The sequence below is a fragment of the Portunus trituberculatus genome, chromosome 50 (assembly GCF_017591435.1).
Source record: "Portunus trituberculatus isolate SZX2019 chromosome 50, ASM1759143v1, whole genome shotgun sequence".
Lineage (NCBI taxonomy): Eukaryota > Metazoa > Arthropoda > Malacostraca > Decapoda > Portunidae > Portunus > Portunus trituberculatus.
The window spans coordinates 5530020-5547743 of record NC_059304.1 but is presented as its reverse complement, the minus strand read 5'-3'; the positions used below and the strand labels follow the sequence as shown (position 1 = coordinate 5547743).

Here is a 17724-nt window from a genome sequence, read left to right as displayed (position 1 = left end):
TTCATCTTCTCCATCACCCTTACCAATTCAATATTCCACTCCTCTCGTTCTCTTGTAGTCACTTATCTTTATCTGGGCCACTTGGTCTTACCGCTCTCCTTATTTTTTTTATTCCTATCGATATTTTCCTCCCGGGTACACATTCTTCCTTTAATCTGAGTGAAATGTTAAAAAAAAAGTGAAAAAATATAGATCAAGTCCGAGCAGCCTTGTCTTTTTAACTCTCCACTTCTTCAAATCCTCGGCCCGTGCGTCCCTCTTCCCTGCGCTGGCACCTCTTCTCCCCTCCTTTTTGTCTTGCACTTTCACGGATGGCCGTTTCTCTGGTCTGGCTTTCACTTACCCTCATTCTGATTGACCTAGATAGTCTGGCTGGCTCGCGCTAGCTTCCTTACTGGCCACAGCCGGCTAACCAACACTAATGAGCTCTTAATGACCCTTCCTAACTCTGATGAGCCCCTTAATGACCATTTATACTTGTTTTGAGTCTGATAGCTCTCCTTTAATGAGGCGTATGCTTATCTTGGTATGAACTACCACACTGACACCATTCCGTGGCTCTGGAGTGTATGGAACACTAGATAATGATTGCCTCTTTTCTTTCCCATACAGTCGCTGTGCCGTGACTTGGAAAAGGAGGGGACCAAGTCTTGGCTGGACATGATGCTGGACAAGCTCTCCACACACAGCAACGACAATGAGGACAACTTGTCAGGCCGCGACAAGGCTATGAAAGCTCAGGAGAAGAAGAAATTGGAGGCCATGATAGAGCGTCACAACGGGCTCATGGGACCTACCATGGAGGCACAGAGTACGTGACTGAAAGGCAGCGTCTACCTGCTCTAGCTCTTCACCTCGTCAGGCTCTGCGATTACCAAGCTTCACGCGCCGCTCTAACTCGGCATGGACTGTGTGTTTACCCACCGGGCTGCGTTTCACCAACACAGTTTAACGCAGGGAAATTCAGCAGGCTCAGCAGGCTTAAACCGGAACGAAACTCAGGAGGTGCAGAGTTGTAGTTTACCTCTCGAGTGAGGTTCGTGTCAGGCGGACCCTCGTCTCCCGGGACACACCTGCCGCTAATCACACACAGGAAGCAGATTACCTGGTGTCAAACTTTACTAATTTCACTGTTTTAGAACCTGGTGGTCATTTCGCCTTGAATGTCTTGTGTGTTATTTATGATTCCTAAAATGCCTCAATATTCATAAATACCAGGTACGCTTGCAGGAGAGAATTTTGACGGTAAAATACGTTCTCATATTTCTCGAGTCTTTTAGAGTCTGAGGAACGAACTTCAGTGTACGCCACTGCCCTCGCTGGACCGCCATTGAAGCTGGAAATTCATGCAAGTTGTTTCATTCTTGGGAATCGTTTATCTTATGTGCGTTCGTTCGTTCGTGTGTGTGTGTGTGTGTGTGTGTGTGTGTGTGTGTGTGTGTGTGTGTGTGTGTGTGTGTGTGTGTGTGTGTGTGTGTGTGTGTGTGTGTGTGTGTGTGTGTGTGTGTGTGTGTGTGTGTGTGTGTGTGTGTGTGTGTGCGCGTGAGTGCGTGAGTGCGTGCGTACGTGCGCTTGAACATAAACAGGCCGGCAATCACCGTACACAGCATCTTGGCCCACATCCACGAGGGGGACGGACTCTCAAAAGGACAGTCATGAGAAGGGCGCTGCGTTATCTTGTAAGCAGAACACTGGAAACCTTTGTTCGTATATGAGAGCCATGGACCTCCTCCGCTCGTCTCCGCACTGAAATCGTCGTCTTACATCACTTGAGGATGAATGCTTTATCAGTGGCATTCAGCTCATTCTCCCTGCAAAACAATGAGTCAAAACATACTCGTCTGGCTGAAGACACTCAGGAGCGGCGGCGGCCTTGGGATTTGTTTCCTGTGTTGTGACCCAAACACACTCGGCGCGAAGACTGCGTTTCACTCGGCAGCTGTGTGGGATTCCTGTCAAGGCTAACCTGTATGATGGAGCTTATTTTATGAAATACTATTTAAAATAAATGTAAGCTGCTACTAATAGGATTTCAGTAGCAAAGAAGAGGCTTAATGTGTACATTCATGTTGAAATACTTAAACTAACAATCTGGGTCCATTGATTTTCTTTAACTACATTAGGTTTCCGTCACTCCGTGAGTAACCTGCGCATTGATATCAATAACTGTGTAGTGTCTGTCAAATTTGTTTTATACAATATGTATATTCTTCCCATCCAAGCACAACTGCCCTTCACCGCCCATTGTTTCCTCTGTGCGTGATGGTGTACCCGTAGTCTCCCAAGACCTCTCAAAGACCTACACATTCCTAGTATTGATAGACCAGATAGATTTTCTTAGCCGTGTGTCGGCGTGGCTGGCGTGGTCTGTTGGTGTGTCGGCTAGCTCACCTTCCTCTGCACCTTGTGTGTTAGAAGACTGCAAAGATAATATAGACAACATTTCTAGAAACACGAGATATCCGATATAGCCTTGTAATCCCCTCTCCATCTTGTGTTACCGCTGTCCTACACCTGCCAGCGCTCCAGGTGTGCCAGAAATACACGATCCTTGCTCTTCTGTAGTCACCAGCCAGTAACACACTCAGAACTAACAATGATAGTGTCTGTGGCATTCACCTATCTTACTTCCGAGTTTCTGACACAAACACAGACTTCTGAAGACGAGAACGCACCACCAGAACACCACCAAGGAGGAACACGTCTTCCCCTTAGTGTCCCTGAGCCTTTTCCTCACCGTAGCTTATGAGGCGTCGAGCAGAGCCTTTGTCCGCCTTAGTGAGTCAACAGTTACCTTCTTTGTGCCTTCATTGTGGGTTCCACGATACCTGTCAGTCACTAGTATCGGGTTTCACAGCATCGGAAACTTGTGTTAGCTGTGATGTGATGTATGTATGTGTGATGCCACGCCAAGAATGTGGTTATGTCTTTGAGTCTTCCTTTCTCCTACCCATCTTCTATCCTTTCCTCTCCTTTTACATTTGTGGATCCTCTCCCTTTCCTTCATCGCCATTGCCATTCTTCCTTTACAAATACACTAAGACAACAAAAAATAAAGTGTAAAATTTTCTATATGTAATAGCAAATGATTTTTGTAGGTATTTCCTAACTGTTACTATTATTCCTGCACTTTTCTCTCTGAATATTCTCTCTCTCTCTCTCTCTCTCTCTCTCTCTCTCTCTCTCTCTCTCTCTCTCTCTCTCTCTCTCTCTCTCTCTCTCTCTCTCTCTCTCTCTCTCTCTCTCTCTCTCTCTCTCTCTCTCTCTCTCTCTCTCTCTCTCTCTCTCTCTCTCTCTCTCTCTCTCTCTCTCTCTCTCTCTCTCTCTCTCTCTCTCTCTCTCTCTCTCTCTCTCTCTCTCTCGGGTATACACACTCACATAACACACTAATGAGGGCGGCAGGAGGGGGTCGCCAGCATCTTCACCCTTCCCTTCCTCAGGTAAAGTCGATCATTACTCGGAGTGTTACGCGTTCGGTGACGACATCCACCCTGTCATGAAGGTCCTCAACGAGCAGCGCCACCTGTCCTGCAAGGAGATCCACCCTCACAATATGGACATGTGTGAGGAGCAGATCGAGAAGCAAGAGAAGGTGAGACTGGGAGAAGTTTGTGTCTTATTGTTTTATGTATGTATGCATGTATGGAGAGAGAGAGAGAGAGAGAGAGAGAGAGAGAGAGAGAGATATTAGGTGCTATTTGTGGTGTATATAAAATAGTACTGCTACGTGAGGTGATGGAAAAAACATCTGTAGTTAAGAAACCAAAAGAGTATATAAATTTTGAAAGGCAGCCATATAGAAAATTTAGTAATGGATCTGGTGAATGTACTCATATATTTTGTTTTACCTGTATTTCCTGACGTTTTATTAGCTTTTTTGATAACACCATCATCACTTCATCGTCACCTTACGCACGATATACTGGTTACTCTGAAGTTCTTCTTGCTCACTCTCAAGCTTCTCTTCCCACGATGCGACCTTCTGCCTCCAGGTGCTGAGGACCATTGAGAACCAGGCCCCCATCTACAACGAACTGAAGCGCCGCGGCCAGAAGCTCATGTCCAACCCCAACGCGCCGTCTTTCCTGGAGCGTGAGATAAAGAAGCTGGAGGAGACATGGAAGGATACCAACCAAAAGGCTCAGGAACGTATCGCTCTTCTTAACTGTGAGTAACTCCTTTGTCTCCTGCCTCTTGTAAGTTTTATCTTTCTATCCTTATATAATCTTGTAAATGATAATGATATATATCATTTCAACATCATTCTTTTATGACTGGTTCTCTGTTTCTATTCCATAATTGCTTTAACATGTTTCCTCTATTTTTTCCCACCCAGTCACCTTCAAGGATTGGGAGACCTATGAGCACCAGCGCCAGGCCATCTACACTCCCATCGAGGCCCTGGAGGAGCAGTTCAAGACCTACAAGAGAATCTACGATCCTAAGAAAGGCACGGACTGGCTGGAGAGGAAGAAGAAAAAGGCCGCCGAGTTCAAGAAGTCTGGACTGGATATTTATGATATCATCACCAAAAGTTTCAAGACCATTGTGAGCTTGGCGGGCGAGGACAAGCGCGAGTTCATGGAGAAGGAAATTCTTGAAATCGACGAAAGGAAGACCATCATTGAGAAGGTGGACAAGACTCTCGCTGAGCTCACGGAGTTCAACAAGACGCTACACAAGTTCGTGGACACTTTGGCTGAGCTGCGCGCCTGGATGATGCCGGCGTGCGAGAAGCTCAACTTCATCACGGGCTCTACTGACCTGTCCCCGGAAGACCGTGTGAAGGAGATCTTTGACCTCCAGGGACAGGTAAGACATGCATCTTAATTGGATCACAACAGTGTACATTGTTACGTTGTGAAGCAATTAATCCCCTTTGAAGTAATGGAACTCATTCTTCCTTTGAGCTTTGTTCATATAGAGCTAGTTATAGTTTTGCTATGAATAGTAACATTCATTAAGAATAAAATCCTTTACATACAAGTTACAACACACAGGAACTATTTTTTATTTACTTGCCCTCCCTGTATAATCTTGCCGCACTCCTTCCTAACCATCCACCTCGCGCATCTCTGCAGGTCAACGAGAGACTGCCATTGTTGGAGCCACTGGAGGCCGAGTGTCACCTCCTGTTTGACGGTAAGGAAGCATGGCATCAGGGAAAGCCAGCCACGTGCCTCATACCCTGTCAGGCTGACTTGTGCCTCTGTCATATTTTAAGCCAAATATGTCAGGTCATTTGTGCTGAAAGTACAAGAAGTTCTCCAATATCGTTTATGATTTAGTAAATCTATTTGGAAGGACACATGCATAATGAGCTACAAAGTGAGAAGACTTACTGTTCCATTCACCATATTGCTTTGACGCTAAATAGAAGGACCCATATGTAATTGATCAATGACTTTAATTATGCTTATGCCTTTCCGGATCTCTCTGTATTAACATTTTTTTCTCTTCCTCTTCTCTCTGCCTGCGGCGTGCCATCTCACCGCCTGCCCACAGTTCCGGGTAAGTCGCGGCAAGTTAGGCGATTATATTCTCCCTCAGGGTTCGCTCCACTAATGTGTGCCCGATGGTGGGTCTTGCGGGGGTCGAGGCAGCTTTTACTCGAGACGCCTCTTGCACCCCGCATGTCACCACCAACGCCTGCCGCTGTGCATCAGTAGTGGTAGCGGCGCGTCTGTGACAAGCGGCACGAGACCCGCGAAAGGCATTTTAGGCTGAAGTCGCCTAATGCATGAACTGTGTGCGTGTGTGTGTGTGTGTGTGTGTGTGTGTGTGTGTGTGTGTGTGTGTGTGTGTGTGTGTGTGTGTGTATTTGTGTGTGTGCCAGCATGCTTATATATCTGTCTGTCTTTGTCTCTATGTTCATACCAGTAGCCTCTTACTAGATTGATGTCCCTGAAAAGTGAAGGACTATTAGAGATACACACCTCGACACACAGGAGGTAGAAAATAAAGAGGAACCCGAATCACCAATTATATCGGTTATGGTGTTCCAGCCACTACCACCGCAGCCGCAGCAGCAGCCGGTGCCGCTCACCCCTATCCTCCTCACCTGCAGGGGTGGCGGAGGTTTCTGGCGTCCTCCTCAGTACATTTAACAGCAAACACCTTCACACTGCTTTAATGCTCTGTCATGACGCTTTATTTGAATTCAGTGGAGGTAATACCTGAAAACACAGCGTGAGAATATTAGTGTCTATATTTTCTCGTAGCTTATATTCAGAGTTACATTCATGACGCTGTCAATAGAAATTAATAATTATTACGAACGTCAAATTATAAATAATTGAATGTTTTATTTAAAAAGTTTGCTCTGTTACGTGCAGAATGATTTTTTTCACAACAATAAAGTGTGTGTGTGTGTGTGTGTGTGTGTGTGTGTGTGTGTGTGTGTGTGTGTCCACACACACACACACACACACACACACACACACACACACACACACGCACGCACGCACGACTGAGGACGATGCCTAGAACAAAATGTAATAAGATTGAAATATTAATCAGTGTTGTGGGGGCGGTGTGCCACCCGCACACCAGCCGGGACAGACACGGACGCCCAAACCGTTTTGTATTTCCTCACTGACTTAAGGTAGAGTTTAGAAGGACTCATAAACTTCAACAGTGTGGATTTCTTTCTATAACAATTCTAATTTCTCTTTTAATACATGCCATGCTGAATCACCTGAAGGTAGTTTGACATTGTGTGTTCCCGACTTGTTTTGACCCGATAACCAGAGTGTCGGGATGGGAGGTGTGACGACCCTCTTCCTTGCTGTCCTGATGGTTCCCTCCTGTGGAATAACGAGTGCAGTGACGTGTGGTGGTGTTCCGCGGCCCCCCATGCCGGTGTCTGCCTTTGTATTTTTTTTTTGGTGACGTCGTCAAGATCGCCTTCAGGAATCCTACAACGACATTATCTCCTCTCTCTTACCCTTCAAAAATCATATTTTCATTTACTTTCTGCAATATATATATATATATATATATATATATATATATATATATATATATATATATATATATATATATATATATATATGTATATGTGTACTAATACTAATGCTAAAGGACTTGCTGTTCACTTTCACATTCCATCATAAACATTTTCAACATTTTTATTTTGATATTTTTTTATAGAAATGCCATTTTCTTTAAGTGTGTCATGTCTGGTAGTAGACATTGATGCAATAAATGCTTCATTTACCATTAATGCTTTACAGTACGTAGTGCATTTGTCTCGCCGCTTATTGAGTTTTGTAGATTTTTTTGTAGTGCCAATAAATTCTGAAATGTATGCAATTTGGAATTCGTTGGAGAGAGCAATCATTGGCTGCACGCGGAGGTCTTCCCGCGATAATAGCAACAAGGCAACCCCGCCACCTGAATCCACACTGACGGTTCACAGTCCGTGGAGGAGGGGGCGGCGCACCATATAGAATGCATTTTTTTTAATCTCACTCCAATAAATTCGGAATTGATAGGGGAAAGTATAGCAAGGACATATTTTTTTTATGATTTACTTCATTTTTTTTTCTTTCTTTCTCTTTTTTTCCTTTGGATTCACTGCTGCCCGCCACCACCAACCATCCTCTCACCACATTGACTGATGCTCATGCCTCATCCACACATAGCTGTCGAAGGTAAGTAAAGAGAGAGGAGAACCTCATTCGATTTACGTTTTTTTTTTATTACAATGGCAAAAAAATAATGTGAGGCAGGATTTCTATTTATTTTTAGAAAGAGGAATTGACCATGTCCTAATATTTCCATCTTGATTGTTTCACTTTTTGTCCTGTCACCTCCCTCTTGCTGGCAGGATTAACATACCCTCTGCACCAGTCACAAGCTGCAAACGTAAAATTTCACACTGGGATTAATCTATCACCAGTCTTGTATTTTCTTTATGCAGTATGTAAATTTAGATACAAATATCTTATAGCATCTGGCATTCCCGAATCAATATCGGGAATATAAGACTCGCAGCCCAAGATAACACTCATGCTGAAATATTTCCACATTTGTCCATGGAGAATGTTGAAGTCCCAGGCTGCACATGGTGAAGGTAGCCACTGTCCGGCGGAGTGTGGCGCCTCCTCTTTGTCAGTAGCCGATGTTGTGTCTCACTTTCACATTGATTATAACCACCTGAGTCTCAGACATATTTTTTACGCTTGTGTTTTAAGTGTTTTGTTCGTGTGATATAAATTCTCTACTTAATCTTTGAAATGTTGTTGAGTGCGTCGTCTGTTCGTTCCTCTGTGTTTTCTATGACTTGAGTCTGTGACATACTTTGCTACAGATCCATATCCTCCCACAGTGCTCGTTCCATTACCCTTCATACGCCTCCATCCCTCACATCCGCGGCCCTGATGGTGTCTTGCCCTTTGATCTTCTGGTGCTTCGCCTTCAGTCCCCAATTGATCTTTACAGTCCTGACTCGCAACATGACACCTATTCGCCTTTCCCCCTCCACCCTGTAGCAGCTACGTTAATATTCCCCCTTCTCTCACCGTGCGCTTCGTCCCTAACCATCCCCTTCCCTTCTCCACACTTTGCACTTCCCGTAATACCCGTCTTTCCATCTCCTGTGCGCACCTTCACTCCACAGAGCAAGTCATTTCCCCGGTTTTTATATAGAAGTCGGCCATGTCCACACTTTTTTGAGTAAAATGCCCCCGCCTTCCAAACCTCTCCTCTTTCACCATATTTGCCAACCCTCAGTGACGGCCTTCTTAGAATGAAAAGACGATAAATAAACCTCAACGCCACTTTACGATCCACCTTAAAACCAAGAGCTTCATAGACACAAGAAGGCAACAATAGTAAATAGTTCTCTTTTTCTGTTTACCTTCCTCTTCCTTCCCTCATTTCTCTTTTCCAATTTTCCTCGCCTCTCATGTCCTTTCTTGTGTATCTCCTCGTTTTCTTCGGTGCCTCTGTTCCTCGTCTCACCTTTCCTATGCAAATCGAACCGAGCACGAGAAAAACGCAGCGCTAGAATATGAGAAACGATTGTCCTCTTCCGTTTCTTTTTTGTCTTATTTTCTCTTCTTGGAATATTGTGGAACTTTCGGTGGTGAATATACTATCCTTGGTAACCCTTTTACACACACACACTCTCTCTCTCTCTCTCTCTCTCTCTCTCTCTCTCTCTCTCTCTCTCTCTCTCTCTCTCTCTCTCTCTCTCTCTCTCTCTCTCTCTCTCTCTCTCTGACCCCCCCCCCTTCCGAGCTCGAATCAATTTGTTTGTGCAATGTATTTCCAGCGTAAAATCTGTGTTGGGATTCTGTGTTATCGGTTATGCTGGCGAGTATTTTCAGTGATATGTTCTTTCTGCATCTGCACCACTAGGATTTATAATGAGGCTAACTTTGCATCAGCTTGCGAGTTAGTGTCTTTTTGTGGTCCTTGTCAGAAACACACACACACACACACACACACACACACACACACACACACACACACACACACACACACACACACACGCACAAATTGTATGTGTGTGTGTTTGTTGATTTGGATTACCTTCATGGATTTTGTCGCTTTCTATTTTTTTTTTCTTATTTTTTCTATTCACATCTTCCTATAATAACGTGTCCATAGATTAATATTACCTGAAGTGCCTCTCTGCTGTTTTAACTCACATATTTACCGTATTCCTTCCCCCATGCCACGACCCGCCTCGCCCTGACGCACCACCACCACCATCACTACCACAGGCGAAGGTAAGCCATTCACACCTGCTCCCTTTTACCTCACGCCTTGCAAGCACCACACGCGCTGGCTCCTCCTCTCGTGGTTCTGGCAACGCTGACACTGGCGCCGCGGGGTTGGTAGCACTGCAGGGAGGATAGCTTCCGGAAAACACAGGGCAGCAAATTAAGGTTTTTAGCCCTGCGTTGCGGTGTATTGTTGGTGCCGGCATCTTTACAGTGTTTCTTTTGAGGGTGTTAATGGTGGCTGCTTCGTCAAGGGGAAAGATAATTGTACCCTAATAATTTTTTTTGTAGTGTGTGCATGTGTGTGTGTGTGTGTGTGTGTGTGTGTGTGTGTGTGTGTGTGAGAGAGAGAGAGAGAGAGAGAGAGAGAGAGAGAGAGAGAGAGAGAGAGAGAGAGAGAGAGAGAGAGAGAGAGAGAGAGAGAGAGAGAGAGTTTAAGATGGAGTTAACGGTTGAGGTGTGGAGAGGAAGCCTTCTTCAGCAGAGGTGCTGCTGGACGGACGAATCAAGCAGGTCTGTGTTTGTCTATTGCAGCACCAAGCGCCGGCCGCCCCTCCTTCCCCGGCAGTCTTCGAGAGAAAGAGAGAGAGAGGGAGAGGGAGAAATGAAAAGTGTAGAGAATATCAAACGGTAAAATGATGGGAATGATTTCTTCTCGCTCACTCCCTAAAAGAGCCTTTGTTCTGCTGTGTTCTGCCATATTTACGTTTTGCTGTTGCGTAACCATTGTTTTTTTATTTTTATATTTAATTTGCATCTGCCGCTCGCTCCTTTAGTTTGTCTCTTTTTGTTTCAAGCTAAAGGTTTACTTCGGTGTGTCTTCTTTTATTGTTTCGATCTTTTACGCGAGCTGACATCAAGAGTTTGAAGATTGCCTAACACTGGAAGTGCATTCTTTTCTTGTTTCATTTCCTTTTCTGTTTTTCGTTTTTTTTATTTATCTATTTTTTTTTTTTTTTTTGAGTTGATTAATCTTATTTACTCTTTTGGTTCTCCACTGATTTAACGGGAAGTTAAACCAATAATGGATACTGGCGCTAACAACGTAGGGAATATATACAACAATATATTTTCGCTCGCTCACATTCAATTTGATTTCACTAATAGACAAACACAGTGCTTTCGTTGGGGTTCGTTAATTATTGTTGTCAAAAAATATATCTATAAAGGAATGGCCACATTCATTGATAACATGGAACACGTGACAACAGAAAAAAGGAACACACACCAATATAAAAAAAAAAAGGAGCACTTCCACTTTTGGACATTTTAACGTAGCTTGACATGATAAAAATTACACAGGGCGAAGTCTCATGATTAACAACTCTGCATGACACTTGCACTCTAGTGGTATACAGTCAATTGAATTGACATGAATATCTAAAGACAAAGTGAGAAGAAGATTTAGGCATTTTTTTCATATATCATTATATGAAAGACAGGACAGCACACAGGATCGCTCCTCAGTGCAACACATGACAACTCAGAGAATCAGCAGAATATATTTTACAGTGGATTATATTTCTTCTTTTTTTTTCTTTTTTTTGGAAATGTTGGGGATTGACTTTTTATTTTACTAATAAGTCCTTATCAGTACTTCACCGTGGAAGCTACTATTACTTCTAACTTTAACAAATTTAATAAACTGATCAAAGTGTAACTAAAAAATGTAATTTCCCTCTACCATTGCTTCCCTTGATTCATGAGTCCATTATTTCTTTTCACCTCGTTATGAAAAACATGGTCCAGAATAAAATATTGTTTTCACCTTGCCAAATTAGTGTTGTTTTTCAGTTGTCCATCTTCATTGTTAATCTTTAACGAATCTAATTTTTCTTTGCACCTCGGCTCTTCTCATTAGAATTTACATCAATGTCTCGCCATAGGTGCAGTTTACAGCAACGGGGAATTTTGAATTACTTCCTATAATTAATCTTATATTGCATAGTGACCCCTTGGCCCCAAACCCACCCTGGCGCTGAGCCTTGCACAAGCTGACGTTCCCTTCCACTTCCACTACCAGAGTCCGAGGAAGGCCAGACCAATGAGACAGCACTTAATCACATGAAGGAGTTCTTCACCATTAAGGAGACCATCACTGACCTGCACGAGAAGGTGGAGATGGAGGCGGGATCTATCACGCAGGACCAGAAGTACTTCGCCGACTACTTGCACGGCGTCAAGAACTTCAAGCCCTGGATGGACAGCGCCGAGACTGTGGCCAAAACTGCCCTGGTCAAGCCTTCTAAGATTGAGGACGCCTTCGCTCTCTTGGAGACTGTCAAGGTGAGCCCAGTCAGATCTTATCTAATTAAAGGCACCTTTGGACGCAGAGAGTTTCAATTGTCACTATCACTGCAACATTTTAGAGTGGGGGAATTTTATGAACGTTTTTAATTGTGTCGAGATAATTATCCTAAAAAGAAAACGAAAGAGAAAACTGGAAAATTATTACATTAATGGAATGCATAGTACACCTTAGAGATTTCAAGAATATCATGAGAATACAAAACTCTGTGGTAGATTCAGGCAAGATTATTGAAAAAAAGTGTTACAGTAACATAAAAGAAAGACATTCAAATAAAATAAAATAAATAAAACAAAATGCAATAGCAGAAAAAACTCAGTGAACCCTTCTTCGTGTTATTTCAGAAATTCCAGGAAGGATGCTCAGAAAACAAAGGCAAGCTGGACGCTGCCGCGGATTCCAGGTCACACATGGAGAAACAGACCAAGGCTGACAACGAAGTGGAGACGCTCACCAGTCGCTGGGACACCGTCAAGAAGGTGGCCGATGATCGCGTGACTAAGGTGAGGGCAGGGGAGATGGTGGAGGCGGGACTTGGCTGGATAGGGAGAGGAGAAGTGGGACCGGGGCGAAAGAGATTGGAGCAATCGTACATACAAAGATAAAAAGTCTAAGTCCTTTTGTGGGCGAAGAATGAAAAACCTGAAGTGAATGCTTTATATCTTCATGTTCTGGTAACTTTGTAATATGCTCTTTAAGTGTTCTCTCTGAACTGATATGCTCTTTAAGTACTCTCTCTCTCTCTCTCTCTCTCTCTCTCTCTCTCTCTCTCTCTCTCTCTCTCTCTCTCTCTCTCTCTCTCTCTCTCTCTCTCTCTCTCTCTCTCTCTCTCTCTCTCTCTCTCTTTGATAATGGGTAAAGAAAAGTCACTTAATCCACTTCACAAAAAGAGAGACAATCTCAAGTGGAAGATAAAATAATCGGCATTATTCATAAGTTAACTTAATACCTGCGGGACTGATTATGGGGAACTTATATTATCCTGTAGAGAGCTGTAATCTATTAAAGGATTGTGCAGAACGTAGGAAGGATACAGAGACTTCGTTGTTTGATATTGTTTGTAATGCTTCTTTTCGTAAATGATGAGGATTTTTAAAGCAAAGATGTAGAGGCCACAATCTTAACACGTTACATCCTTCTTGCAATACTGACGCGTGTGTCTTCCCTCCTAGATCCAGGAGCTGTGTGACACGTGGTCTGAGCTGAAGAAGGTCACCGATAACCTAACAGAGACCATTGCCAACGTACCCGGAATTGACACCCCCGACGTGTCCTCTCTGGAAGATATTTTCAAGACGTTCAAGGAAATCAACGACAAGAAGGTGAAGCTGCTCCAGGCTGTCTAAATCCCGCCGGCCATCTGGGAGGAGGAGGAGAAGAAAGAGCAAAGGAAAAGGAGGAGGAGGTACGATGCGCAGGCGTGAAGGGAGGAACGAGGCGTGTGTCCTTCCATTCCTCGCTTGATTGGGGACATATTTTCCTATCCCCGAGGCGTGTGTGGTTTGTGGTGTGTGGGAGAGAGTGTGGTGAATGCAAGAATGAGTAACAGGGGGCGTGGTGTACAACATGTCGGTAGGGAAGGATCGTCTCGTTCCTCCCTTTAAAATTCCATATAAAAAAAATTTCTGGCGTCAAGGAAGGGACGAGATATTATCAGTGTGTTGTGCGAAATGGACGAGGAGGGGCGCGGAGCCCTCGCTGCCACGGTGCACGCGTCTAGCAACAGACCCTGCCCTGGGACAAGTGAATATGTGTGTGTGTATATGTGTGTGCGTGAGAGAGAGAGAGAGACAGAGAGAGAGAGAGAGATGAAAAGAGAAACAAAAGGACCTTTCACAATATCTTGAGACTCCCTTTTACCAGACAAAGAAGACATGGAGAGCAGACCAGTTTTTGAGGACTCGCCCAAACACTGCCATCTCGCGGTGGTCACGTGCTTCATTGCTCCGCCGCATGCCTTCTGGTGACCTTTTGAATGTCCCTAGACCAAGGCATCACTACACATAACGCACACATGCACACATACACGTACGTCTTTCCATCTCTCTACTCTCAGCCCTCTCCCTGCTGACAGAGAGGGCGGGGCTCGGCGCGGCGGGGCGAGGCTGGCAGTAAGAAATATTCATAAATGAGGGAGGGAGGGAGATGTGATGAATGTTCCTCCCGCCCTGGAGGAAAGAGTAATGACCTCTGATAGTCTCCTCAGCCCCGCCATAAATTTTCCTCCAGTTCAACTAAGAACCTCAAGGAAGGAGGAATCACGATCCATACAACTACCTTTTTATTCCTTCATATTTTTTTCCCTTATTATTTTATTTTGCTTTCTTTTCCTGTTTTATGTTTCCAAGTCATTCGGTAAACCATTGGCACGTTATGTTTTTTTGGTTCTCTTTAGTTTTCTTCTGGATTATCCCAGAAGATTTTACTCCAGAACGGAAGAAAATTTTCTGTAATACTTTCTCTTCTTTTATTTTTTTGAGTTCCCCATAAAATGAAAACAGTAAAATAATCTTTTGAAAGTGAATATACCAAGAGGAATTTATCACCTTTCCGACACATGCTTACTAGTGTATAGTCATTACGTGATGTTTTAGTTTTATAAAGGCATATAGATAGTTCACAAAGATACATATATACTCGTACCAGACTAACATCATAAATAATTGTACCAACAGGGGTCTCAGTGCCCTTGTTCCATCCACTGAAGTCGCCCTTTACGACACGCAGTGGTGGCAGCACTTCCACCTCCACCGTGAAGTGTGAAGCACGGGAGGGAAATGTCACATGAGGTTATAAAGATACACATATTTTCGTCAGTTACCTATTTAACCTGTACGAGCGCTATCATTAGGCGCCACGTGTCCCAGCCAGGTGTAGACAGTCAACCGTCATCCTAAGCTCTAAGTAGACCTACTCATAGCGCCACCTTTGTGTTTGATCTGGAACCTCGAGCAAATATTTCACTTTCTACCTGCAAGGTTTTCATTATCCTTTCCTACATGTTTGTCTGTGTGTCGTAAATGTTCGTGTTCTCGTTCATTTATTTTAAGGAGACGCAAAGAAGACTTCAGTTGCTATTTTACTATGAAATCTGGCTTGGAAAGAAAAGTTTAAGTTTAAGATGTACGAGTAAGTGGAATATGTTAAGTTACGGTTAGTTGGATATGTATGTCCGTATAAAGTTATGAAGTCCTGTACGTCAGGGACCAACACAGTGTTCTTACACAATGCCGGGGAGACGTAGAGCTTAGCGTGGACGGAATGGTAAGCTTGTGCTGTTGGCATAGACGGCTGTGGTAGGTCTCCATGTTGGCACACGCTTAATTGCCATCAACATGAAGCTGACTCCAGTGGACAGATCAAGAATGGTGTGGTACAATCCTTACCAGGACAAGCTTTGCCTCTTCTCAGAGGTGAAAGACGCTCAGACAACCTGAGATGACACAAGCAATTATCATGATACATGGTGAATTATGAAGTTGTAAGGATGAATTATTCGTGCATGCAAGCATATATAAGTCTACGAATATGAAATAGAATAGGACATTAACGGCATATTTAAACGAGATGTTCCCTCCTTCATTCCCACCACCACTACCACGTCCTCGGGACACACCTGTCAGCGGCCTTAAGTACGAAATAATTACATTTTCGCACCTGTCGCCCCTAATTTTGTGCTCAGGTCGCACGGGAGCAAAGGAATGTTGGCTTTGTGCATCTGCTTTGCTAGACTGTCACTGCATGTATGTGTATGTGTGTGTGTGTGTGTGTGTGTGTGTGTGTGTGTGTGTGTGTGTGTGTGTGTGTGTATGTGATGTGTGTGTGTGTGTGTGTGTGTGTGTATATATATATATATATATATATATATATATATATATATATATATATATATATATATATATATATATATATATATATATATATAATATATATATATATATATATATATATATATATATATATATATATATATATATATATATATATATATATATTTATATATGAACATATATATATATATATATATATATATATATATATATATATATATATATATATATATATATATATGATATCTTGAGAGAGAGAGAGAGAGAGAGAGAGAGAGAGAGAGAGAGAGAGAGAGAGCAATAAAGATCAAATTCAAACAAAATGCATAAAGGATCTCACCAGCAAAGGCCGAGGTGTGGCAGGCACACGGCAGTAGGTGAGGCGCCAGTAATATGTTGCAGTTAGGGAGCTCGAAGGGATGGTACGTTTGATTTGATTAAAATGTTTAAAAAGAAATCAGCATTTACTACACGCACGCCTCCCTGAACAGATGCAAATTTTTGGATTTATGTGCAAACTGGGAGTGTGTTTTTCCTAGCAACTTTCACAATAATTTAAACACACACGGGTATAATGCGATAATACTTGTACACTTGAATAGATGAACGCACGCGCACCCACACAAATGAACAACATAATGGAATTATAACATGAAGCACCAGTTGCACACACACACACACACACACACACATAGCTTCGCACCTTCACACCTTCACACCTTCAGCTCGTCGCCTGCAAAAAGGGAAGCAGAGCAGTCACTCAACCTCACGGGGAAGTGGATGTGGGGGGGGGGGGTGAATGCAATCTCGGGGCAGTGAAAGAATGCGTAATGTAATCCGGGGCGGGGTTGATTCAGTCTCATGGGACTCCCTAGGATCTCGTCAAGCGTGAATTCTGATAATAGAAGATTTTTCGATTTCTTTCCGACTGGTTCCTTCCGCGGATATTCAGGACATAAAGCCACATTACACTTCGTTACGGGACTTGGAAGATTCAGTGTAAGTGGATGATAAGACCGCTTTAGAATTCTGACTTTATTCCAAACTTATTCCAAACCAAGTCGTGGAAATCTGACAGGGAGAGACTTCCTTCACGCTTGATAATCCAGGAGGATGAGTTTCACACGCCTCACACCGACCGTCACTTTGGGACTGAATCAGGTAGACGGACGCTGCTGGTCACACTTGATATCACTACTTACATGCTTTCCTTCTTAAATTTCCTTATTTACTATTTCTACGTTAAAAAAGAACATTCATAAGTGATAAAGTGAAATCTATGTGTGTTTATTAGTTCTGCATTCGTCGCTAAGACAACACTATCTCATTAAAAGAAGATTAACATGTTGAACGGAATTCTCTTATCACAAAACAACATACTCATTAGGTGATGGAGGGAAGTCTAAGAGTATATAAACATCACACTTGTCGACACAGTGCCAAGGAACGCCCACATCACAAGAGACAAGGAACACTGCATATCATCCATTTGTCACACCATATTACAAGTTAAATCCCCAAAAACGTATAATTGAAAGAATCATTAAACATAAATAAGCTGCTCGTGAAATACTGAGCCACGAGAAAAACAATCTTCATTTATGTAGACTTAGGAAAGGCGTGTCAAAATTGCTGGACACTCACAACACACACACACACACACACACACACACACACACACACACACACATATACACACACACATCTCGTCTCCTTTTCCCTGACACGCACGCACGCACGCACGCACGCACATTTCCTCCCAAAACGACGCCACGTACGAAAAGTTAAAACAAGACGCGTCCAATAATTACCAGTTTTCTTCGACTCTTATTTCTCTCCGTGTGTGTGTGTG

At 43.3% G+C, this 17724-nt stretch overlaps 1 protein-coding gene and 1 long non-coding RNA gene across 4 annotated transcripts in view; one reads left to right on the top strand and one right to left on the bottom strand.

Annotated features, from left to right (window-relative positions):
- Nucleotides 1-3469, bottom strand: part of LOC123499999 — a 114269-nt gene extending 110800 nt beyond the window's left edge. The window contains exon 1 of the long non-coding RNA XR_006673144.1: nt 3379-3469. This is a non-coding gene — a long non-coding RNA (uncharacterized LOC123499999). The remainder of the gene's footprint in view (nt 1-3378) is intronic.
- Nucleotides 1-15014, top strand: part of LOC123499997 (nesprin-1-like) — a 31687-nt gene extending 16673 nt beyond the window's left edge. Inside the window, exons 2-12 of one of the 3 annotated variants that reach the window (XM_045248586.1) lie at nt 613-811; nt 3441-3592; nt 3993-4167; nt 4337-4812; nt 5082-5142; nt 5506-5511; nt 7647-7655; nt 9735-9740; nt 11758-12020; nt 12387-12545; nt 13215-15014. In XM_045248586.1, the coding sequence (XP_045104521.1) occupies nt 613-811; nt 3441-3592; nt 3993-4167; nt 4337-4812; nt 5082-5142; nt 5506-5511; nt 7647-7655; nt 9735-9740; nt 11758-12020; nt 12387-12545; nt 13215-13388 (1680 nt within the window). In that variant the 3' untranslated portion in view covers nt 13389-15014. The remainder of the gene's footprint in view (nt 1-612; nt 812-3440; nt 3593-3992; nt 4168-4336; nt 4813-5081; nt 5143-5505; nt 5512-7646; nt 7656-9734; nt 9741-11757; nt 12021-12386; nt 12546-13214) is intronic. The other 2 variants (XM_045248588.1, XM_045248589.1) reach the window with 2 other exon arrangements.
- Nucleotides 15015-17724: the final 2710 nt, after the last annotated feature.